Source organism: Equus quagga, chromosome 21 (assembly GCF_021613505.1).
Source record: "Equus quagga isolate Etosha38 chromosome 21, UCLA_HA_Equagga_1.0, whole genome shotgun sequence".
NCBI lineage: Eukaryota > Metazoa > Chordata > Mammalia > Perissodactyla > Equidae > Equus > Equus quagga.
Window position 1 is genome coordinate 38,746,565 of NC_060287.1, and position 25,498 is coordinate 38,772,062.

At 44.1% G+C, this 25,498-nt stretch overlaps 1 protein-coding gene across 2 annotated transcripts in view; it reads left to right on the forward strand.

The window, feature by feature from the left end:
* The window catches only part of LOC124231303 (trafficking protein particle complex subunit 10), a 102,337-nt gene that overhangs the window by 66,930 nt on the left and 9,909 nt on the right, over window positions 1-25,498 (forward strand). For both annotated transcript variants that reach the window (XM_046648012.1, XM_046648013.1), the window contains 7 exons: window positions 1,583-2,097; window positions 3,182-3,323; window positions 4,759-4,917; window positions 5,731-5,960; window positions 12,577-12,677; window positions 14,574-14,700; window positions 16,103-16,273. In XM_046648012.1, coding sequence (XP_046503968.1) covers window positions 1,583-2,097; window positions 3,182-3,323; window positions 4,759-4,917; window positions 5,731-5,960; window positions 12,577-12,677; window positions 14,574-14,700; window positions 16,103-16,273 — 1,445 coding nt within the window. The remainder of the gene's footprint in view (window positions 1-1,582; window positions 2,098-3,181; window positions 3,324-4,758; window positions 4,918-5,730; window positions 5,961-12,576; window positions 12,678-14,573; window positions 14,701-16,102; window positions 16,274-25,498) is intronic.

Below are 25,498 nucleotides of genomic sequence, written 5' to 3' on the forward strand. Positions count from 1 at the left end.
AGACAGAGAGAGACGGGGAGAGAGTGAGACAGAGACAGGGAGAGACAGAGATGGGGAGAGAGAGACAGAGACAGGGAGAGACAGAGAGGGGGGAGAGAGAGACAGAGACAGAGAGGGGGGAGAGAGAGAGGCGGAGAGAGACAGACAGGGAGAGACAGAGAGGGGAGAGACAGAGACAGATGGATAGAGAGACAGGGAGAGACAGAGAGACGGGGAGAGAGACAGAGACAGGGAGAGACAGACAGAGAGACGGGGAGGAAGAGAGACAGACAGGGAGAGGCAGAGACAGAGGGGGAGAGAGAGAGACAGAGGCAGGGAGAGACAGAGACAGAGAGAGGGGAGAGACAGAGACAGGGGAGAGAGAGAGGCAGGGAGAGACAGAGAGGCAGAGAGAAACAGAGACAGGGAGAGGGAGACAGAGACAGTTCTCTCTGTTGTCTCTCTCTGGTGTCTCCTCTTATAAGGGCACTGATCCCTCAGGATCTCAGCTGAACCTAATGATCTCCTAAAGGGCTCACCTCCAAATACCATCACATTGGGAGTTAGGGCTTCAGCTTAAGAATTTTGGGGAACACGATTCAGTCCAAAACAGTTACTAACTACTTGGAAGCCACTGTCTCCGAAGGTTCTGGCTTCAGGTTCATTTGGTCATTGACTGCTAGGGTGTATTTCACTCCAGTCAGGCCGTCTGGATGGGCTTCTCAGGAGCAACATAGCCTTGCTTTGTTTGGTTTTTTAGATTCTTTAATGTGCCCCAACTGGTCGTTGGTAGAGCCATGTGCCAGGTGTGCTGTATGTGACGTGTGCATGAGACTGTGCAGTTAGGCCTTTACTACCCACGTTGCTTGGCATCTCTATATGAGTAAAATATTCTGCGCTTGTCCTCCATTTTCTTGTGGTTTTATAGCATCAATCTCAGCAAGTCCTTTAGGTGATTAGTGTTCACTAGATACTTACTGGTCAGTCCGGCAGCCTTGTGAATTTTCTAGACAAACCAGGTGCCGGTGGAAGGGATGGCAGAGAGCGCAGCGGGTTCTTCTCCCCTTGCTGACTGTGGGGCTGGGGCCCCATTGCCCTCCTGTGGTCCAGGAGGCAGGGCTCCCCGCTTCACTGGCTGACGTCAGAGGCTGGCAAACACCTGGATTTATTTCCAGATACGTAGAGGGACACAGCTGTCTTGAGAACTTCTTTATGTGCGTGAGAAAGTGGTAGAATTCCTTGAAACAGCTCTAGGAATTGGACTTACTTACCGATTTTGTTTTGAAATTGAGACGTTAACTGACCTGTATTTCTCTTAGGTTTGCCAAAACAGAACTTAGAAACCTTTGTTTCTTCAGATTTCATGATTTCCAGACGTTATGTGTGTGTGTGTTTATGTTGTGCTTTTGATGTGTGGAGCTCTTTTTGGTGTGTGTGACAATGGCTTGAGGTTGGGAATCTTTGAACCATCTCTTGAATATCGTTGCTTCGTGCTTCTCACGTTGAGCGCGCTCCAGCTGGCCTGACGGTAGCCAAGGTCTTGCTGCCTCTCTCATCCAGCAGTGTGACTTGGGAAGTAAGACATGGTAATGTGTATTTGCAGGTCACAAAATAGTCCTCCCTATGCAGTCTTTTGCACAACTGAGAGATCTCCATTTTACCCCTTCCACTGCGGTGGTCCACGTGGGCGGTGTTTTGTCCGTGGAGATAACCATCTGCAGTCAGATGCCTGTCCCTGTCCGCGTGGAGCAGATTGCCATCAGCGTCCACTTCAGCATTGAGAAGAACAGCTACCGGAAGACAGCTGAGTGGCTTACCAAGCACAAGGCATCCAATGGGGTCATTCACTTTCCGACGGAGCCCTCGCCTTTCCCCGCAGCCCAGAACAGCTTACCGGCCCTGGAGCTATACGAGATGTTTGAGAGAAGTCCTTCCGATAATTCCTTGCACACGACAGGGATCATATGCAAAAACGTTCACATGCTCCTGAGAAGGCAGGAAAGCAGCGCCTCTCTGGATGCGCCCTCAGGTGTGGCCCTGGAGGACGGGGCCCACGTGCTAAAGTGTAGCAGTGTGACTCTGGAGCCAGGGGCCAATACGATAACGTTCAGGACGCAGGTATGTGTGGGGAGGGGGTGACTGTGGAGGCCGTCAGGAAGGGGTGTGGAGCTTGCAGAACTGTCTGAAGTGTGATGAGAATCGAGGGGGCCTCTGTCCAGTTACCCTGGTTTTGTTTTATCCCTAAGGAAAAATAGGCTGACATTGAAAAAATTCGTTTATACTTATACAGTTTTAAGGCAGTTGGTAAATTTTGAATGAAGTTCTTAACATAGATCATCATTTGTCTTCTCACTGGATTTACTTAGTTTTTTTTCCCTTTGTATTAAAATACACCCTCATTTGTTAAAATGAGGAGATTTCAAAAAAGATGGCGCACTTTCATATTAAACTTGATTTTCCTTTAGTAGCTGCATGGATGTCAAAACAGTTGCTTCTGACTCATTCTGATTGAACTCTTTCCCCAGTGCGGCGTGTCCTCGAAGTTCCACCAACTGAAGGGGATTTGCCCAGTGGACGTACAGCTCTTTGTCGCCTGCATTTTTAGTCTAGTCTGAGAGCAGGCCTTAAATCGCATGCTGAATGTCTCCATTAAATAACTTCTCAGGGGCCAGCCCCGTGGCCAAGTGGTTAAGTTTGCAGGCTCCACTTCAGCAGCCCAGGGTTTCGTGGTTCGGATCCTGGGTGCAGACATGGCACCGTTCATCAGGCCATGCTGAGGCAGTGTCCCATATGCCACAGCTAGAAGGACCCACAACCAAAATATGCAACTATGTACTGGGGGGATTTGGAGAGAAAAAGCAGAAGAAAAAAAAAAGAAGATTGGCAAGAGTTGTTAGTTCAGGTGCCAATCTTTAAAAAAATACTTGTCAGAAGAGAATGCCACAGATAAAGCTTATGAAATTGAAAATGCGTTATTAGCAGCATTAAGTCAAATTTGAGTGTCAGTTACTCAGAAAGTCATCGACTGAGACATTCTGAGGGCTCTTTTGAACAGCCCGAGTGTAGAAGTCTAGGCACAGAGCAGGAGGGTAAAGAGGATAAGACAGGGTCATTTCAAAGAGAGTCCAGCACAGCCTCCTTTAGGAAGCTCATAATTACGAGGATGGGTGACGACTTTCCAAATGCTTGCTTTTGACCCTAGGCCAAGGAGCCGGGAACATACACGCTGCGGCAGCTGAGCGCCTCGGTGGGCCCGGTGTGGTTTGTGCTCCCTCACATCTACCCCCTGGTGCAGTACGACGTGTACTCCCAGGAGCCGCAGCTGCACGTGGAGCCGCTCGCTGGTGAGTGGGCCGCGGGCTACAGGAGGCTGGGCTTGTTTTGTGCTTGTGCGTGTTGTGCTTCACGCGTTTACCAAGGAGTTGCTTGAAAGGAGGGCTTCCTACAACTTCAGACTTGCAGCGCTTCGGGCTGTGTCCCTCTTCGGGAGGCGTTTTGGTGGCACAGTAGAAATTTTGCCTGGGAACTAACTGGCTGTGACTCTTCTCTTCATCTGAATATTTACTTTCCTGTAATTGCTGACTTTCATGTTTAATAAAGATGCTGTATCTGAAAATAAGAAAAATTGGCCAATGTCTACTGCAGAGAATTTAATAAGTAAATATAACTTCCTGCTTAGAGTTCAGGACGCTAAATGCTAGATTTAATTATGTTCTATACTCTGATCAAAAGTCTTTTCCTTTGAAAGTGTTCATTAAACTTGATCCCCTGGCACAGCATTTGAGAAACTCAAAGCTGCTGTCCTTGTTGTTAACTTTTAAAATTGGAAGGAGTTGGTGTGAACGAATTACTGAAGACCACGTGGCCCTCAGTTAAAACACGAGTGAGCAAGTGTCCCAGTTGTTTAGGCTGGAAGCAATATATTTATTTCCTGGTTTCTTCCATTTGGAAAAAAAAAATCAAGGAAACCATTTGTTTTTCTCTATTTGCTCTTCCCATACTCCCTGTTTCTCTACTTTTAAACTTCTCCCAGGGCTGCCAGGAAAGGCCCTCGGATGCCGAACACAAGAGTCTCTCAAAACAGTTCTTCCGTCAAAGAAGCTTTTGTGAAAAAGGCTGAGCTCTGTTGCTGGGAGGTCCTGGACGTACCAGATGAGACCGGCCGGGCCGGGCGTGCTCATGCCTCTGCTTTGCACTGCAGCCCCTCCCTCCCTCTTGTCTGTTTTTTCTTAGCTCTTGCCTCCCTCCTTCTCCCTTCCCTGGAGGGGATTCTCAGAAACCTCAGCTCATTCCACGTCTTCATTCTGTCTAGGAGAAAGCGGTAGCCATGCCCTCTATCTCACTGTTTGTGGACCAAAGATCCTGCAGGCCTGACCTGAAAAAGCCAGAGAAAATTCTGAATAGCAGCAGCACATTCGATATCGTTAGTCTCTTCTTTAGCATCATTCTCTGATTCTCTCTTACTAACTTATTGGCAGGTAAATTTTGAGACTCAAACACGGTTGCCACTGTGATCACTAACTCTCTAAGCCAGGCGGGGCTAAGACCTCAGTCTCGCATATGCTCTTGTTCCTAGCAAGAGCCCACTCAACCCTGAGTCCACGTAACGGAGATGGAGAGTGAGGGTGGAGGGATGGCAACTGAGGGAATTTGTGGAGTATCTCAAGTGAACAAATCTTTCCTAGTAGAAGAAACAGAGTGTCCTTTTAATCTCAGCGTAGGCCCTCCATTGGTACTCTTGGTTGATAGTGATGCTAATTGCTGTCTTCTTCCCTTTAGATAGCCTTTTGGCTGGTATTCCTCAGAAGGTCAAGTTCACTGTCACTACTGGTCATTACACAGTAAAAAACGGGGACAGCCTCCAGCTCAGCAACGCGGAAGCCATGTTCATCCTGTGTCACGCAGAGAACAGAGCAATGATCTATTCTAACACGAGAGGTGAGGCGGCAGTCACATAGCAAAGGTGAACTCTTGGCATTGTCATGCACTGTGAGGATGTAAGCAGCCTGTCATCCCTGCCATCCTCAAGTGGTGTCTGAGGACCTCTCCTCCCTTTGGCTTTTGATGGCAATGTCCTGCCTGTAGGTGGACGGTGACCCTGCCCCTCGGCGGGGCATTAGATTTGGCAGGGATAGATTGAGAGCTGTGCACGTGCTCAGTGGCCAGGTGGCGCTGACCTTGCTGAGGACTTGTGAGGCAGCATTATAGCCTGGGTCCATGCTCCACGGTGATGCTCGGCTGGCCTCTACCTCCTTCCACCCTCCCCAACCCTCCTCACGAAAAAGCAAAAGCAAATCAGTCTTTCCAGGTGCTGGTTAGAGTGCTAAGAAAGTCCCATCTCCCCAATCTCTGGCCATGAGGTATCGAGAGGGAAGGAGGCTGTGCCCTGTTTGAGTGGGAGTTGATCTGGTGGTGGGACGGAGTGGGAACACGTTGTGCAGGGACACACACAGTACTGGAGTGGGCCACGTGGGAAGTGTCCCTTTTCTGTCTTTAGACTGGGCACAATGACAGTTGTCTGAGCCACTACCAGCCGACTTTTATGCAGTGTCGCTCTGTCTTAGGGGTTTTGTTCCTGATTTTCCTGCCTCTTCCCTCCCAAGTCAAGCCTTCCTAGACACACCCTTCCATGTGCATAGGAGCGGCAGGAGTTGGGCTGGAACTTCACTGCTGGGCCCATCACCTGCTCGAAGAGAAAGGAACAAGGAAAACAGGGAATGTGTTAGAAGTGACTTTTTCTATTTTTCCTAGAAAAAGCTTCTGATGCATCATTCCGGGTGCAGTCCTCTGACAAGGTCACAAGCATCAGTCTGCCTGCTGCGCCTGCATACCACATGATCGAATTTGAACTGGAAGTTCTCTCTTTACCTTCAGCTCCAGCAAGTGGAGGGGAAAGCAGTGTGCTGGGGGTAACTGAGCCCCATAGGAAGCATAAGGACACGCAGAAAGCTGGCCACTGCATGGCTACCACGGACCACAAAGTAAGGAGGGGCTGGAACTGCTCAGCCTGTGGTGGCAGCCTCTGTCTGTCCTGCATGTTGTGAAAGACAGTCCATAAGAGAGAACTTTTGTTGAAGTGGCAGATTTCTAGTTCTTGATATCTCAGGCTCTTGTTGGGTTTGGCACTTGTCTGTGGATCACCGCTTCTTAGATACAGGGTGCATCTTGTAAGGACAAAGGCAAACTTTTCTATTCCAACTCAAGAGGGAAGGACAGTTTATTGTAAAAGATAGAGTGTTTGCTTAGGTGGAGGTGGGTTTGGGTCCGTGGTCCATTCATCCTCGTGCTTGGGCTGCAGGGAGTGCTGTGTCGTGCTGTGCTTCATTTCTGTGCCCTGGAACATCACATCAAACTTAGCAAGCAAGAACTTCTGTCATTTTATGCTTTGGTGCTGATATTTATTGACAGTTATTTGAGAGGTTCATGACTTTGATCCTAGGTCCACAGTCTGTTAGCTCACGGAACATGTTGTTAACGTTGTGCTTATTCCGGGTGTGTCCATGTCTTGTAACACAAATATCTGTTCTGAAGGCTTTTGAACAGCCCATGTGTAGAAGTGTAGGCTTGTGGTCCCATAGGACTGTGTATATTTGTATTCTTTTAAAAGCTGCTACCTGAGGGTCTGGCTTCCAGTCAGCCTGAATCTAGGTGCTGAGATCCTCCCCTCTGGGACACTGACAGACTTGGCACATCCTCAATTACTGGGAGCTACTGAAAATATAATAGGCCGCCTGGACAAGCACAAAGGTTTGGGAGACTACCAAGAGCTAGGAGAGGGTTGAACGCCAAGGTTCATCTCCTACACAAGGCCACTCCTCCAAGATGGGAGAAGTGGTGGTTTTATTTGCTGAATAGAAACCAACAGAGTCAAGCAAATTGAAGAAACAGAGGAATATATTCCAAGCAGAAGAAAAAGATAAAACTTAAGGGAAACACTGTAATGATACAGAGATAAGTAATTTGCCTGAGAAAGAGTTCAAAGTAATGGTTGTTAGGATTCTCACTGACGTGGGCAATAGAATGGATGAACACAGTCAGAACTTCAACAAAGAGATGGAAAATAATAAGAAAGTGCCAAGTAGAAGTCACAGAGCTGAAGAATATAATAACTAAACTGAAAAATATGCCAGAGGTGTTCAACAGCAGACCAGGTGAAGCAGAAGAAAGGATTAGTCAACTCAAATACAAGGCAGTAGAACTCACCCAATCAGAGGCAGCAAGAAGAGAAAAGAATGAAAAACAGTGAAGATAGGGACTTGTGGGAAAGCATCAAACCAGAGTAACATTTGCATTATAATAGGGCTCCTAGCAGGAGAAGAGAGAGAAAAAGGGGTAGAAATTTCATTGGAAGAAATAATGGTTGAAAACTTCCCTAACTTGGGGAAGGAAACAGACGTCCAGATCCAGGAAGCCCAGAGAGTTCCAAACAAGATGAACCCAAAGAGATCCACACCAAGACACATTATAGTTAAAAATGTCAAAAGCTAAATACAAGGAGAGAATCTTAAAAGCAGCAAGAGAAAAGCAGCTTATTACAAACAAGGGTACCCCTATAAGACTATTAGCGGATTTCCCAGCAGAAACTTTGCAGGCCAGAAGGGAGTGGCATGATATATTCAAAGTGCTGAAAGAAAAAGCTTCCCACCAAGAATGCTCTACTCAGCAAGGTTATCACTCAGAATTGAAGGAGAGAGGAAGAGTTTTCTAGACAAGCAGAAGCTAAAGGAGTTCATCACTACTCAATCAGCCTTGCAGAAATGTTAAAGGGATGTCTTTAAGACGAAAAGAAAAGGTGCTAATTAGTAACAAGAACACATGGAAAAATAAATCTCACTGGAAAGGTAAACATATAGTAAAGATAGTGGATTAATCACTCATAGAGCTAGTATGAAGGCTAAAATACAAAAATAGTAAAAATAACTGATTATAGTAGTTAAGGGATACGCAAGATAAAAAGATGTAAAATGTGATATCAGAAACATAAAACTTGGGGGAGGGAATGTAGAGCTTTAGAATGCGATCAAACTTAAGTTCTTACCAACTAAAAATAGACTGTTATACATATGTTGTTATACGTAAGCCTTATGGTAACCATAAAGCAAAAACCTATAGTAAATGCACAAAAGATAAATAGGAATAAGAATACCACTAAAGAAAGTCATCAAACCGCAAAGGAAGAGAGCAAGAGCAAAAGAAAGGAACAGAGAGGAACTACAAAAATGGCCATAAAACAGTCAACAAAATTAAAAAAATAAGCACATACATATCAATTATTACTTTAAATGTAAATGGGCTAAATTCTCTAATCTAAAGACATAGAGTGGCTGAATGGATAAAAAAACAAGACCCATCTCTACGCTGCCTACAAGAGACTCACTGTAGACGTAAAGACAGACTGAAAGGGAAGGGATGGAAAAAGATATTCCATGCAAATGGAAAACAAAAGAGAGCTGGAGTAGCTATACTTAGATCAAACAAAATAGACTTTAAAACAAACACTGTAATAACAGACGAAGAAGGGTGTTACATAATGATAGGTCAGTCTAACGAGAGGAAAACATTTGTAATTATCTATACATCCAACATAGGAACACCTAAATATATAAAGCAAAGACTAACAAACCTAAAGGGAGAAACAGACAGCAATACAGTGATAACGAGGGACTTTAATACCTCGCTTTCATCCAGACAGCAAATCAGTAAGGAAACATTTGCCTTAAACACGTTAGACCAGATGGACTTAACAGACATTTACAGAACACTCCATCCCAAAGCAACAGAATACAGATTCTTCTCAAGTGCACATGGAACATTTTCCAAGATAGATCATATATTAGGCCACAGAATAAGTCTTAATAAATTTAAGAGGATTGAAACCATATCAAACATCTTTTACAACCATAGTGGTATGAAGCTAGAAATAAATTACATGAAGAAAACTGAAAAATTCACAAATATGTGGAGATTAAACAGCATACTGCTGAACAACCAATGGGTCAAAGGAGAAATCAAGAAATATCTTGAAACAAAAGAAAATGGAAATGTAACATACTACAATTTATGAGATGCAGTGAAAGCAGTAGTAAGAGGGAAGTTCACAGGGATAAATGCCTACCTCAATAAACAAGAAAAGTCTCAAACCACCTAGTATTCCACCTCAAGGAACTAGAAAAAGAAGAACAAACGAAGCCCAAACTTAGTAGAAGGGAGGAAATAACAAAGATTAGAGCAGAAATAAATGAAATAGAGACTAAAAAGACAATAGAAAATATCAGTGAAGCTAAGAGCTGGTTCTTTGAGAAGATAAAATTGACAAATCTTTAGCAAGACTCACCAAGAAAAAAGAGAGAGGACTCAAATGGAATCAGAAACGAAAGAGGAACTGTTAGAACTGGTAACCACAGAAATATAAGGGATCATAAGAGACTACTATGAACAATTATATGCCAACATATTGGGCAACTTAGAAGAAATGGATAAACTCCTAGAAACATATAACCTACCAAGACGGAATCATGATGAAATAGAAAAGGCTGAATTGACTGATTACTAGTAAGGAGATTGAATCAGTAATCAGAAACCTCCCAACAAACGAAAGTCCAAGACCAGACAGCTTCCCTGGTGAATTCTACTAAACATTCAAAGAAGAATTAATACCGGTCCTTCTCAGACTTCCAAAAAAGAGAAGAGGAAAGAACTCTTCCAAACTCATTTTATGAGGCCAGGATTACCTTGATACCAAAACCAGACCAGGATGCTACAAGAAAAGAAAACTACAGGCCAATATCCCTGATGAACATAGGTGCAAAAATTCTCAAAAAATTTTGGCAAACTGAATTCAACAATACATTAAAAGGATCATACACCATGGTCAAGTGGGATTTGATCAAGGGATGCCAGGATGGTTCAGTGTCTGTAAATCAGTCAGTGTGATACGCCACATTAACAAAATGAAGGGTGAAAATTATATGATCATTTCAGTACATGCAGAAAAAGCATTTGACAAAATTCAACATCCATTTATGATAAAAACTCTCAGCGAAGTGGGTTTAGAGAGAATGTATGTGAACATAATAAAGGCTATATATGACAAGTTCACAGCTAATAATCATACTCAATGGTCAAAAGCTGAAACCTTTTCCTCTAAGGTCAGGAACGAGACAAGGATATCCACTCTTGCCACTTTTATTCAAAATAGTATTGAAGTCCTAGCCAGAGCAATTAGGCAAGAAAAAGAAATAAAAGGCATCCAAATTGGAAAGGAGGAAGTTAAATTGTCACTATTTGCAGATGCCATGATATATATAGAAAACCCTAAAGTGTCCATCAAAAAACTGTTAGAACTAGTAAACAAATTCAGTAAAGTTGTAGGATACAGAATCAATATACAAAAGTCTGTTGCATTTCTTTACACTAATAATGAACTATCAGAAAGAGAAATTAGGAGAATCCCTTTTACAGTTACATCAAAAATAATAAAATATCTAGGAATAAATTTAACCAACAAGATGAAAGACTTGTATATTGAAAACTACAGTGGCTGGCCCGGTGGCGCAGTGGTTAAGTTCTCACGTTCTGCTTTGGCGGCCTGGGGCTCACCAGTTCAGATCCCGGGTGTGGACATGGCACCGTTTGTCAGGCCATGCTGTGATAGGCGTCCCACATACAAAGTAGAGAAAGATGGGCATGGATGTTAGCTCAGGGCCAGTCTTCCTCAGAATAAAAAAAAGAAAATTACAATGAATGAAATTGAAGAAGACACAAATAAATGGGAAGATACTCTGCTTGTGGATTAGAAGAATTGATATTATTAAAATGTCCATATCACCCAATATAATATATGGATTCAACACAATCCCTATCAAAATTCCAGTGGCATTTTTCACAAAAATAGAACAAACAATCCTAAAATTTATATGGAACTACAGAAGCCCTTGAATAGCCAAAGCAATCTTGAGAAAGAAGAATGAAGCTGGAGGCATCATGCTCCCTGATTTCAAACTACAGCCATGTGCTGCATAACGGTGTTTTGATCAATGACAGACCGCATATGCGACACGACGGTGGTCCCATAAGATTAGTACCATATAGCCTAAATGTGTAATAGGCTATGCCATCTAGGTTTGTGCAAGTGCACTCTATGATTTTGGCAAACCACAAAATCACCTAAGGAGGCATTTCTCAGAATGCAGCCCTGTTAAGTGACGCATGACTGTATATTACAAAGCTATAGTAATTAAAACGGTATGGTATTGGCATAAAAACCAGACACACAGATCAATGGAACAGAATAGAGAGCCCAGAAATAAACCTGCACATACTTGGTCAATTAATTTACAACAAAGGAGCCGCGAATATATAATAGAGAAAGAACAGTCTCTTCAATAAATGATGTTGGGAAAACTGGACAGCCACATACAAAGGAGTAAAACCGGACTACCATCTTACACCATATACAAAAGTTAACTCCAAATGGATTAAAGACTTGAACGTAAGACCTGGAACCATGAAGCTCCTAGAAGGAAACATAGGTGGTGAGCTCTTTGACGTGGGCTTTAGCGATGACTGTTTAAATCTGGCTCCAAAAGCAAAAGCAACCAAAGCAAAAACAAACAAGTGGGATAAAGAATTTCTACACAGCAAAGGAAACCATCCACGAAATGAAAAGGCAACCTACCGAATGGGAGAAAATATTTACAAATCATAAATCTGATAAGGAACTAATACCCAAAATATATAAAGAACTCATAGAACTCAATAGCAAAATAAAAACCTGATTAACAAATGGGCAGAAGATCTGAATAGACATTTTTCCATACAGATGGCCAACAGGTACATGAAAAGGTGCTCAACATTATTAATTATTAGAGAAATGCAAATCAAAAGCACACTGAGATAGCGCCTCACACCTGTTAGAATGCCTATTACAAAAAAGACAAGAAATAGCAAGTGTTGGCAAGGATGTGAAAGAAAGAGAGCCCTTGTGTACTGTTGGTGGGAGCACAAATTGGTGCAGCCACTATGGAAAGTAGTGTGGAGGGGCCTGAAAAAATTAAAAATAGAACTACCATATGATCCAACAATTCCACTTCTGGGTATTTATCCGAAGGAAAAAACCCGCTAACTTGAAAAGATACATGCATCCCCATGTTCATTGCAGCATTATTCACGATAGCACGGTATGGAAACAACCGAAGTGTCCATTGATGGATGAATGGATAAAGAAATTGTGGTGTATATACAATGGAATATTATTCGGCTGTAGAAAAGAGGGAAATCGTGCTGTGTGTTACAACGTGCATGGACTTCAAGGGCATATGCTAAGTGAAATAAGACAGAGAGAAAGACAAACACTGTGCGATCTCATTTATATGCGGAATCTAAAATAAAACAAGCTCATAGATACAGAGAATAGATTGCTGGTTGCCAGGGGTGGAAGGTGGCTGTGTTTCTTAGCCTTTTATCCTACTACTTTTCTTCATACTCTTTTTTTTTTTTTTCAATTATTCATTTTATTTAAACTAAAAAAAAAAAATAGTTCACCCATTTTTCCTACTCAGGGGAGTGGTCTGAATGTGCATCCCTGTTTCTCCTCAGGTGTCCATCGATTGCCCATGGTCCATCTACTCCACCGTCATCGCACTGACCTTCAGCGTACCCTTCAGGACCAGACACTCTTTGCTGTCAGCCGGAACACGGTAAAAGAGGCATGCACTCCAGGCCCTGGTCCTGTCCCAGGCTCTCCTATGCGGAGACCCTTGCTGTTCATAGCCTGGCCGTGGTGACATTGAGCCCGTTTTCTTACATAACCATGATGCCATCTTCCACATGTTAAAATTCCGAGTAACTCCCTGGTGTCCTACAACACCCAGTCGATATTCGGATTTCCCCAGCTGTCTCAAAAATGATGTTGCGCCGCAGTTGGTTTGTGGGATGTGGGATCCAAACAAAGTCCCCATTTGATTACGAGACCCCTTTTTATCCCTCCTTCCCTTTTTTCAAGCCATTGGCTCATTGACAAACTTGGGTCAGTTGTCCTCTAGAAAGTTCACCATTCTAGATTAGACTGGTCACATCCTCTTGGATTTGTTTAACTAGTTACCCTGTCAATTGGTAGTCACCTCTAGAACAGCGTTTTTCAACCTTGGCCCTGCTGATGCTTTGGGTCAGATAACCCTTTGTTGTGGGGGCTGGGGGCCGTGGGGGCTGTCCTGCACACTGTAGCATGTTTAGCAGCACCCTGGCTCTCCTCCTTTATGCCAGTGACACTCCCCATCCTCCCCACCCCCAATGTGACAACAACAAATGTCTCCAGACATTGCCCAGTGTCCCCTGGGGGGCCTAAATTGCCCCCACTTGAGAACCACTGCTCTAGAGGCTTGCTGAGATCCAGAATCAGCCTTTGGACAAGAATGTTTGGAGGTGGTGTCCTGTGCTTCGTGTGTCACACATCAGGGGACACACAGTGTCTGGCGTCCCACTGGAAGTGATGCTCACATTGATCACTAGGCTCAGGGAGAGTCTGGCCTCTCATTGTAACATTCCCCTTTTGCTTTCATCCGTTGATGATGTTCAGGTAATTTGGAAACAAAAATGTCAGGACCATTTTTATTTTTATTTTTTTTAAGATTGGCACCTGAGCTAACAACTGTTGTCAGTCTTCTCCTCCCCCTGCCCCAATCCCCCTGGTACATAGTTCTATATTTTAGTTGTGAGTCCTTCTGGTTGTGGCACGTGGGACGCCGCCTCAGCATGGCCTGACAAGCATTGCCATGTCCACGCCCAGGATCCAAACTGGCGAAACCCTAGGCCACAGAAACAGAGCTTGCAAACTTAACCACTCAGCCACGGGGCGGCCCCAGGACCATTTTTAGAGTGGAACATTATGGTAGCAGGGTTTTTTCCTTCAGATCACTGTGAGGGAACTACAGACATTAATGGTTAAACACATCAGCAGTTCTCACTAGAACCTGAGTTGCTTTATTTAAGACTGGCTTTTCAAAACTCCTCTTTACCTGTAGCAGAAATTAAAGTGAACCCTGTACTGAGTTTCTCAGTGTGTGCCCATTGCCTCTGATGATGAAGAGTAGCGTTGCCCTTTCCTACACAGTTCATTGCAATCTACTACATGTTTAGGAAAATCAGTTGTAATCATTTAATGATACTGTATCAGAAACAATATTCTTTGATCCATTTTTTATCAGAAATTGCTTAGATTTTTTTATCTGACACTTTTTTCTTTTTGCTGAGGAAGATTAGCCCTGAGGTAACATCTGTGCCAGTCTTCCTCTATTTTATGTGTGGATTGTTGCCATAGCATGACCGACAAGTGGTGTAGGTCTGCACCTGGGATCCGAACCTGTGAATCCAGGCTGCTGAAGCAGAGCATGCCGAACTTAACCACTGCGTCACAGGGCTGGCCCTTTTCTAATACTTTTACATGTGAAATCGAAAATAGGAATATATGTAACAACTGGTTCTTATTTTGCTATGTCACTCTTTCAATTCCCCAGAAAGCCAAATATATTCACAAAGCCAAAATATATTTAATAAAGTTCTTAAATGCCAAAATCTGTTTTCTTTTTCTACTTTAGGAAGTATGTTCAAGTTTGTGTCCAGAATTTGTCAGAACTTGACTTTCAGCTGTCAGATAGTAAACTTGTAGATACCGGTGATGGTACCGACCTGCAACTAATTCCGCTAAACACGAAATCCCAGCAGGTAACTCTTTTCTAGAATTGAGCATAAACTTCTTAACAGAAGACAGCGTGAGAAGAAGAGTGTAAGATGGAGCATTCATCGTGTTTTGATGAGAGGGACGTGTGCTTTCAGACTGAGAGTGGTCTTACTGGGGATTAGTCAAAAGCGCTTGCACATTTAAGGCTGCTCTGAAACGACAGCTTTGTTGCCACGATGTGCATGTTCGCATTTCACTTTGTGGACTGAGTGGCACAATGGATGGGTTAGGAAACAGACAGATATTTGTATTTTCAGAAGGGTTAAGTCTTAGACTTGTCCTGCTCTATGCACAGATTCATGTAACTACAGGCTTATTTGTAGTCCCAAGTTGACTGCATGGACACCATCATCCATGGGAAGTGGTGGCTGTCCCCTTCTGCCTGTAGTGCAGCACCTACCTGTGCCCAAGGAAGCGATCTTCAGTGTTGGTGTAACTTTGGAAAGGAGTCATATTCATGTGCACGCTGCCTGGCTGAGTCCTGACCTTGCTTTTTCTGTTCATTTGTCACATGTTTTCATTTATTTATTTAGTTTGTTTTTAATTTTTTACTCTTTTTTGAGGAAGATTAGCCCTGAGCTAATATCTGCCACCAATCCTCCTCCTTTTTAGCTGAGGAAGATTGGCCCTGAACTAACATCCATGCCCATCTTCCTCTACTTTATATGTGGGGTGCCTGCCAAAGCATGGCTCAGTAAGTGGTGCATAAGTCTGCACCCAGGATCTGAACTGGTGAACCCTGGGCCACCGAAGAGGAGCATGCGAACTTAACTGCTGCTTCTCTGGGCCGGCCCCGTCACATGTTTTTAGATAATAAATGCTGAGTGTTTAGAACAAAGCTTTTCGTAATGGATGTCTGATCTTTAGCATTTTCAAAAGATTCTTCCCAACTAACCTTTGACCTGTTTCAAATGCTACCCAAGTCTGTTACCATGCTTGTAGCTGTGGACTTCATGCATGAATTGGGAGCGGTGTTAGTTCCTCATTTAACTTAATGTTAAATGCAAAGTAATTGGCGTGGATGTAAAGACGTCCTTTTAAATTGGTTGACAGCATTTCCCCTTTTGGAAATGTATGGGATACTGTTAACCAATAAACATTCTTTATGCTTTTTTTGTAATGCCCTATGCTCTGAAGCTTATGGAATCATAGGGAATTAAAACCTTCTTACCAACTTTGTGCAGCCTTTGTTGGGGGCGAGGTCAGGTTGGAGGAGCGGAGGGCGGTGGTGGGGACGCCGGACCGCAGGCAGCTCATGCGCAGTGTGGGGCAGCAGGGCTCTGTGGGCGGCCTCTCCTCGCCGCACACATGCCGGGGCAGGCAGCGGCTTTGCACTGGGATGCCTGTTTCGCCCTGATGTACCGTGACGGCCGACTCGTTTTGCAGCGCATCTCCAGCAAGCAGTCGGTGTTCTTTGTCTGGGAGTTGCAGTGGACCCAGGAGCCTCCCCCGTCTCTGCATTGCCGCTTCTCCGTGGGATTCTCCCCGGCTGCTGAGGAACGCCTGTCTATCTCCTTAAAGCCGTATACTTACGAATTTCAAGTCGAAAATTTTTTTGTACGTATTGTATTGTTTTTTTGGTGGGGGTGTGGGTTGGGAAAATGAAAGGTGGCACGTGTCCTTTATAATCCCCCAAAAACCGGATAGACAGAGTCTTTCAATATAGTGAAACAACAGATCAAGGAGAATAGTTAAGTCCTTGACTGGCTGGATTTTAGAACCCCAGGTCCTTTTCAAGTGACTGTCTGATACACTCTTGGTGGCGGTTCTAAGATATTTGTTTATTTGTTTATTTTTATTACTTTATTTTTTTTATTAAAAATTGGCACCCGAGCTAACATCCATTGCCAATCTTCTTTTTTTCTTCTCCCCAGAGCCCCCAGTACATAGTTGTGTATTCTAGCTGTAGGTCCTTCTAGTTGTGCTACGTGGACGGCACCTCAGCATGGCCTGATGAGCACTGCTAGGTCCACACCCAGGGTCCAAACCGGCCAAACCCTGGGCCGCCAAAGTGGAGGCCACGAACTGGAACGTAACCACTCCACCACAGGCCGGCCCCTGTAAAACGTTTATAATCTATAAAGACCAAAGACTGCTGATCTCTTGTCCCATTTCTCTTCCTCACGTTGACTTAGTAATGTCCTGGAAGTGTTTCTCAGAGTCTTTTCATCTTGATCATAAGCTACTCCTCAGTGGGGTTGCTTTATGAAGGCATGTCTCTAGTTTTTTAAAAGAAAAACTGAAAGTATTACAGAAGTTTTCTTTTTTATTTACTTTTTTTATTTTTTTTTTACTTTTAAAATTTTTTTGAGGAAGATTAGGCCTGAGCTAACATCTGCTGCCAATCCCCCCCTTTTTGCTGAGGAAGACTGGCCCTGAGCTAACATCCATGCCCATCTTCCTCTATTTTATATGTGGGACGCCTACCACAGTATGGCTTGGCCAAGTGGTGCCATGTCCGCACCCAGGATCCGAACTGGCAAACCCCGGGCTACCGAAGTGGAATGTGCACATTTAACCACTGCACCACCGGGCCAGCTCCTACAGAAATTTTCTTAACCAGTGTTGTGAAGATTATCTCATAACCTGCGCATTAAGTATGAAGCTAAAAGTAGCCTTGAGCTAGGTGAATAGAATTGTGTCTTTTGATTCTTTAGTGGGGTTATTGGACTTTGTTACGTAAACCAAATTGTAAATAGACAGTTTTGTGGTTTTCCTTTTCTTCTCTGTACTACTGAAATTGTCCCACTGAAATTTGACTCTCCTGTTTTATTTAACGCTGCTCTTAGCTAAATTAGAGTTAACATAATCACTAGCATAATTTGTCTTCTTGTCATACAAGCAGATACCTTTTGATGTGTTAACAGCAGCTGAACATGCAGATCACTCCCACAGTCAGGAGTCTGCATACGTCCATCTGGTTTGCTTGCCGCAGAAGTCGGCTCACTGCTTCGCAGTTCTCACTGTTACTTTCCTGTCTGATTTGCTTCCTCTTCAAGTTAAGAGTATGGAAAAACTTCTCCTTTAGAACTGTACAAGCTGAGTAAAAGGCCAGAGAGGAATATCTGGTGGCTTGCTCTTTTCAAAACTGGTATTCTGGGGACCAGAAATAGAGATAGCACTTTTTTAAAAAAGCATTATTGAGCTATAACTTATATACCGTAGAGTTCACCCATTTGAAGTGTACAATTCAATGAATTTAGTGTATTGACAGAGTTGTGCAACCATTACCGTAATTTTAATTGAGAACAATTTCATCATTTCAGAGAGAAACCTTGTGCCCCATTAACAGTCACTCCTGTTCCTTCTTCTCAATCCTGGGCAACCACCACTCCACAGGCCCAGCTGTCCGTGGGTTTGCCTGTTCCGCGCATTTCACATACACGAGATCGATCATATGACGTGTGGCCTTTTGGTGACTGGCTTTTCACTTGGCAGTGTTTCCTAGGTGCATTCATTTTGTAGCATATATCAAGTCTTTGTTCCTTTTGATAGCTGAATAATATTCCATTGTGTGGGCAGGCCACATTTTGTTTTTCCATTTATCAGTGGCTAGACATCTGGGTTGTTTCCACTTTGGGGCTATTGTGAATAATGACGTTATGAAGATCCTTGTGTAAAATTTTCTGTGTACGCATGTATCCAGTTCTCTTGGGTGAACACCTAGGTGGAGTTGCTGGATCGTGTGGTAACTCTGTGTTTAACTTTTTGAGAAGCTGCTTAACTGTTTTTCTAACAGACGTCACTTTACCCCACTAGCAACATATGAGGGTTCCAGTTTCCACGTACTTGTCAACACTTGTTTTGTTGTCTTTTTGATGATAGCCATCCCAATGGGTGTGAAGTGTGTATCTCGTGATTTTGCTTTGCATTTTCCTAATGGCTGATGATGTTGAGTATCTTTCATGTGCTTATTGGCCGTTCGTATATCAAAGATGTCTATTCATATTCTTTGCCCACTTTATAATAGGGTTGTCTTTTTATTATTGAGTGGTAGGAGTTCTTTATATATTTTAGATACCAGTCTCTTATCATAAATATAATTGCGAATGTTTTCTCCCATGCTATGGGTTGTATTTTCATTTTCTTGATGGTGTCCTTTGAAGCACAAAAGTTTCTTGTTGGTTGTTTTTTGTTTTGTTTTGTTTTTGTTGCTGAGGAAGATTCACCCTGAGCTAATGTCTGTGCCAGTCTTTCTCTGTTTTGTATGTGTGTCCCTGCTGATTCAGGCTCAGCGAGCCGAGGGGTCAAAAGAAAGATTTCTTGGACTCCCAAGGTCTGGTGGTTGTGCTCCTTTATTCAGAGAACAGCATGGGAACAGGATCCATGGGCAGTGAAGAGCTGCATTGTGTTGAGGGTAGGGCTAAATTTATAAGGCATAGGTATGTGGGTTATTTTTTACTAGACAAAGGAAATATCATGTAAAAAAGTTATTAAAATGGTATCATGCAGGTGGGGTCTGGTTATCGTGTGATCATATAACTTTAGATATGAATCAGGTCAAGACATCCTATACTTCCCAGAGGCTGATATAGATCAGCATGTAGGCCAGAAGGCCTTGGGCTTCTCTCCCTGGGGCAGCCTTGATCCACATCATAAAACGCCCCCTGAACCCATTTGGCCCCGAAATCCTTTGGGGATATGGATGATGGTCAGTTTTCTGTAACTACTTCCAGCTGTACAAGGTCATAGAGCTGTCCCTAAATGGGGCCATGGGGGTATAGGCAGGAAGTTCAGTGGACTGGAAGGTTGTGCCCGCAGAGTCCAAGGCAGACAAGGTACACAGAGCCTCTGGAGACGAGAGAATCATTTGATGGGAAGTGGTCCAGGACGTGAAACGTTTTTGGCGTGTGGAAGACAAACAATAAAATAGACAACAAATTATAATAAGAAATACAAGCAATATGATTAACCTAATGAATAAAGCTTTGATAATAGTCTGGAGACCTGGTCCTGACCAGGAGTTCAACCAATCACTCAGGGATAGTGTAGGGTCAGACATAGATTTAATTTGGTGACGTGTATCGGATAGGAGGCCAGAGATGTTTTGGTGGTAGTCGGGAATATAGACACAACATTCAGTTTCTATAATGGCACGAGTGCCCCCCGTGCTGCCGTAAGGCATCCGGTGCCATTCGGTTTTGGAGGACTGCCTTACGCATTTGGGACACTTCTGAATTGAGCAGTGAAAGGATATGTTGTGTATTGTTTAATGACTTCACGGTAAATTTGTTTAGGGCTTCCATGTGCCAGGTGACACTTTCGATTCCTAATTGGGGAAGGAAAATTGAGGCAAGGTGATCATACCAGTGGAAGACAGAGCGGGTCCAGCGCTGTTGCAGGTTGGGTAGGTTAGCGGGAGGAGATACAGTAAATGTAGTTCTACCTTGCACCCAGATGAAGCCTAGGGTGCACCGTCCAATCCATCCAGGCGGCAGCCAAGGCCATAAGTTGGAGCCACATAACCACTGAGTGCTGTTAGGGGCTAACCAACATATGCTGGGCCATCTACCCCAGTCAGTCCCAAACCAGTCAATATTTTTTAAGGCTATGACAGGAGAACACATCTGACAGGGAATTTGTCCCATAGGTTGGGTCCTATTAGGCCATGTATCACAAGTGTGATTGGTTTGTTCCCAACATAGAGTGGCCTTTTGACTGAGTTGACCATTAGTAGGAGTGAGCCAAATATATTCGTCCCAAATTTGATACAGTCCATCCTCTGTATATCGATAGGTTGGGGACTTTAGGAACCCGTTGTTTATGATCCACCTGTGACAAGGCGAATCTAGTTAGTATTTGGGCAGTAGAGTTGAAGGAAAAGTTTGATTGTGGCCAGGGAGCTCCCAGGTATCAGAGACAGATGGCCACAGGGAGACATTATGATTAGTAATAGATGAATCTTGTAGAAGAGAAGAGCTAGAAATATATTGTGTGGTAAAGGGAAGCATTGCATGTCAATCAGTACCCTGGAGGGGAGGGACCCACCAGGGGAGGCCGGAAGTACTAGACAGAGGCAAGAGTCCTCACTCCAACATGGGGTTTGGTTCCGGAGCTCAGCATAATGTTGAGCCCATTTTAAAAAAGAATTGTCTGTAATTACAAAAGGAGATAAGAGGAAAATAATGAAGATAGGGCTCATTTTGTTCTAAAAAGTAGTTTTAAATCATGAGTTTGTTCACAGGAGTAGTCCAGTTGAACAGCAGGATATGGATCAGCTTTGTCCTATAAAGAAGTCATAGGTTTCATTCAGGAAATATGAGTCCAAGAAGTATGATCTTTTAACTTTACAGCTGTGGGGGTACTTAGAACGACTTGAGAAGGTCCTTTCCATTTTAGGCTTAGCCCATCAGAATGTGTTTTCCATTCCTTTAAATGTACCACATCTCCAGGATTTACCTGGCAAGATATATCGGCAGCCAATGTGTCCGGCTTAGGTGAATGATTATCCACGTACTCATTTAGTTCCTTTTGTATTAGACCAGCCTCAATGGAATAGCGGTATAGTTGGTGGTAATCAGAGTCCAATACTATATCGGCAGATGGAAAGGGCCTTCCATACAGGCTTTCATAAGGGCTTAACCCTAACGTGTTCTTGGGGACAGTTCTCATCCATAGGAGGCCAATGGGTAAGAGTATAATCCAAGTTTCCAGACTTAATTTGGAGAGATGTCATTTTAGAGTATGGTTTGCTTTTTCCACTTGCCCAGGGGATTTTGGGTGCCAGGCCAAATGCCAATAGTGTTTAATTTGTAAAGCTGAAGGAGACCTGTTGTGTTATTTGAGCTATGAAAGAGGCTCATTAGCACTCCGTAAGGTCTTGGGCAAGCCAAAGGTGAGATGATCTCCCTTAGAAGGGCCTTTGTTATTTCGATTGCCCGTTCACTTCGACAAGCAAAGGCCTCAATCCAGACTGTAAAGGTATCGACAGATACTGAAAGATACTTATAGCCATGACAGGGAGGCATTTGAGTAAAATCCAGTTGCTAGTCTTCTGCCAGATAGGTGCCCCATCGTCATACAGGCCACAAGAAGGGAGGTGGTTTAGCTGCCCCCTCTGGATTTACTTGAGCACAAGTGGCACAAGAGCAGCAGACCTGCCTAATGGTGGCATGGAGAGTATGCCCATCAAAGGATTTAGAAAGTAGTTGAGTCAAGGATTGTTTGCAAAGTAGGTAGCCTGATGAATTCTGTTAACGAATTTCCATTGAAGGCTTTTAGGTATGAAAATGTTTCCTTGATCGTTAATTAGCCAAGACTTTTGTTTCCTGGGTGTATCCCTTTTCTTGAGCCAGGCTTATTTCTTTTTTCTTTTCTTTTTTTTTTTTTGAGGAAGATTAGCCCTGAGCTAACTACTGCCAACCCTACTCTTTTTGCTGAGGAAGACTGGCCCTGAACTAACATCCATGTCCATCTTCCTCTACTTTATACATGGGACGCTTACCACAGTATGACATGCCAAGTGGTGCCATGTCCACACCCGGGATCCGAACCGGTGAACCCCAGGCCACCAAGAAGGGGAACGTGCTAACTTAACCGCTGCGCCACCCGGCCGGCCCCCAGGGTTATTTCTTGATTTGTATAAATAGGACTAATAAGGCCTGAAGCAGGGGGAATGGGGAGTAAGCTGAAAAGATTACTCTGTTTAGCTGCCCGTGTAGCTTCCTGGTCACTGAAATTATTGCCCCTGCTCAGGGGATGCAGCCTTCCGACGTTCCCAGCAATGGACCATGGCCACTTGCTTTGCAAGAAGCACGGAACTCAAAAGAGCCCAAACCTCTGTTCCGTGTTCGACAGGGGAGTTCTTTGTATTGAGTAAACCCCTTCCTTTCACATGGCCCCATGTGCATGTGGGACCAATAAGGCATATTTTGAGTTAATGTAAATACTAATAACCATATGCTTCGCTGTAAATATTGATAACCATGTCCTTCGTCAGGTGAAGGGCTTGGGTAAGAGTCGTGAGTTCAGCCTTTTGGGCGGACGTGTTGGCTGGAAGGGCTTGTGCCTCATTGATGTGTGAGGCGTTGACTACAGCATAGCCTGCCTTGCATAGCCCCTGTTCTGTGAAGCTACTGCCGTCTATAAACCAGGTGTCATCTGCATTATCTCGGGGGAATCTAGCAGTCAGGCCTGCTAGAGTACATCTGTTCTATGACTTGAGAGCATGTGTTCTCCAAATCCTGGACTGGGTAGTCAGGACCGGGCGTAAGGTCTGCCGGATTAATCGTTCGACGCACCTGAAGGATGACCTCAGGGGTGTCTAGGAGGATGGCCTGACAGTTAGTTAGACGTCCTCCAGTCATCCATTATGCCCTTAGTTTGCAACACGGCTTGTACCTGATGGGGAGTGATGACTGTTAAAGGTTATCCCATAGTTAATTTAGAGGCCTCCTCAATTAAAAGAGGTGAGGCTGCTACAGCCCTTGAGCAGGCTGGCCATCCCAAAGCCACCGAGTCTAGAGTTTTTGAGAAATATCCAAAAATTTGGGTCTCTGGGCCTAGTCTTTGAGTGAGGGTACCGAGGGCTCGGCCCTGCTTTTCAGCAACATGAAGAGTAAAAGGCTGGTTGCCATTAGGCAGAACCAGGGCTGGGGCAGAAGACAATTGCTATTGAATTGACCGAAAGGCCTTGTCCTCCTTTTGTGTCCATTTCAGAGGTTCTGTATCAGGTCCTCTGGTTGCTTCATACAAAGGCTTTGCTATTACCCCGAACTGAGGAAGCCATAAACGACAGACTCCTACCATACCCAATGCGAAGGTGTTTTTTGTCTTTGGTGGTCCAAGTTCGAGAGTAGTCTTTTCCCTATTTATAGAAAGTGCCGGGTGTCCTGGGGTTAAATCATAGCCCAAATAGGACACCTGCTGTCGTGAAATTTGTGCCTTTTGTGGGGACACTCGATATCCCCATTGGGCTAAGAAATTAAGGAAAAGGACAGTATTGTGATCAGAATCCTCCTTTGTGGGACTACAAATAAGAATATCATCAACATATTGTAGTAAACCACGGCAGGGAGTTTCACATCCCGCAGATCCTTGCCTAGGGCCCTTCCAAACAAATGGGGGCTATCCCGAAAGCCTTGGGGAGGACTGTCCACGTCAACTGGATGGGAAGAGCTTCATTAGGAAACTTCCATTCAAAGGTGAATAAAGGTTGGGAAGTTTCATCCAGAGGAATACAAAAGAAAGCATCCTTTAAGTCTAGGACTGTGGACCAATTAGAGTTTTCTGGGAGCTGGGAAAGTATAGTATCTGGGTTAGGCACGATGGGGTGGTAGGAACAGTGGCCTTATTAGTTATGCAGAGGTCCTGGACCGAATGATAATCTCCATTTGGCTTCTTTACAGGCAAGATAGGAATGTTATAGGGAGACTGACATCGTTTAAGGAGGCCGTGACTGAGGAATTTTAATATAAAGGGTTGTAATCCTAGAATTGCCTCTGGTTTTAAAGGGCGTTGCTTCTTCTGGGGTACAAGAGAAGAGTCTCTCAGGGTAATAGAGACTGGCTAAGCTGTTATAGCTCTTCTTGGAAGGGAGCAGTCCCAAACCTGGGGATCAAGTGCTTCCCATATATGGGGTAGAATATTAGAGGCAATCTGGGAAACAACAGAGCTTGGAGAGAGAGCGGCAAACAAGCCATCCTCCTCATGTGTCAGAATAAATTGGCTTCCTAGTTTTTTCATTAAGTCTCGCCCTAATAGTAGAGTAGGACAAGTAGGTAGGACTAGAAAAGTATGGGAAAAATCTGAGTCCGATATTGGCAAGATAAAGGAAGAGTTTGATAACAAAATTTAGAGTCACCCTTTATTCCACAATTTTTGATGGGACTTAGGAGTTGGGCCAGAGTGGCAAAGAAGTGCAGAGTAAGTGGCTCCCGTATCAGTAAGAAAATTGATCTGCTTACCCCCCACATCCAGAGGAACCCGGGGCTCAGTCTGTTCAGTGGTGATGGTTGCCGGACTGGCCTCTGGGCCCCTTCAGGCGGAGTCTTCGGGATTGCATCTCCAGGCAGGGAAGTGTGTTCTTGGCCCCTCCTCGCTCTGGAGGTGAGGACAGTCACGCTTCCAATGTCCCTCTCACTTGCAGAGAGGACCAGGCCCAGGAGGAAGCTCCTTTCTTGGGCACTGTTTGCTCAGTGTCCAAGTTGACGGCAATGGTAACAAGGGGACTTACCTGGGCCTCCGGCATTGGTAGTCTGAGACTTGGGCCCCTGGTTAGCCTGTTTCTGTGGCAATTCCGCTGCTAAAATGTGAGCCTGTACCTTACCCTGTAATTTTGCCCTTCTGTCCTTATCCTGTTTAAGAGTCAAGTCCCGATCATTAAACACCTGAGTAGCAACCTCCAAAAGTCTCTGTACAGCTGTTTGAGGACCCAAGGCCAATTTAGTCAGATTGAGTAATGAAGTGCAGGTTTAGAACGGTCATCCTTTCCGGAGAAGTAGGGTCTAGATTAGTGTATTTTCCAATAGCTTCAGCTAATCTTCCTTGAAAAGGAGCAGGGTTTTCATCTGTTCCCTGAGTTACTTATTGGAGTTTGTCAAAATTAACCGGCTTTGAAAATCCCTTCTTCATTCCCTCTAAACAGTAATCACGTGATTGCGTTGTCCGATCTTCTTCATCCCCATAATCCCGTTTGGGGTCTGTATCTGGTGCTGCAGTGCCACCTGCTGGGTATGTCTGTCTGTCTCTAGTATGTAAGTCAACTGCAAATTCACGTGCTCTCACCCAAAGACGATTTCTGTTGTCTGTAGTACAGCAACAAGTAAGAATAATACAAATATC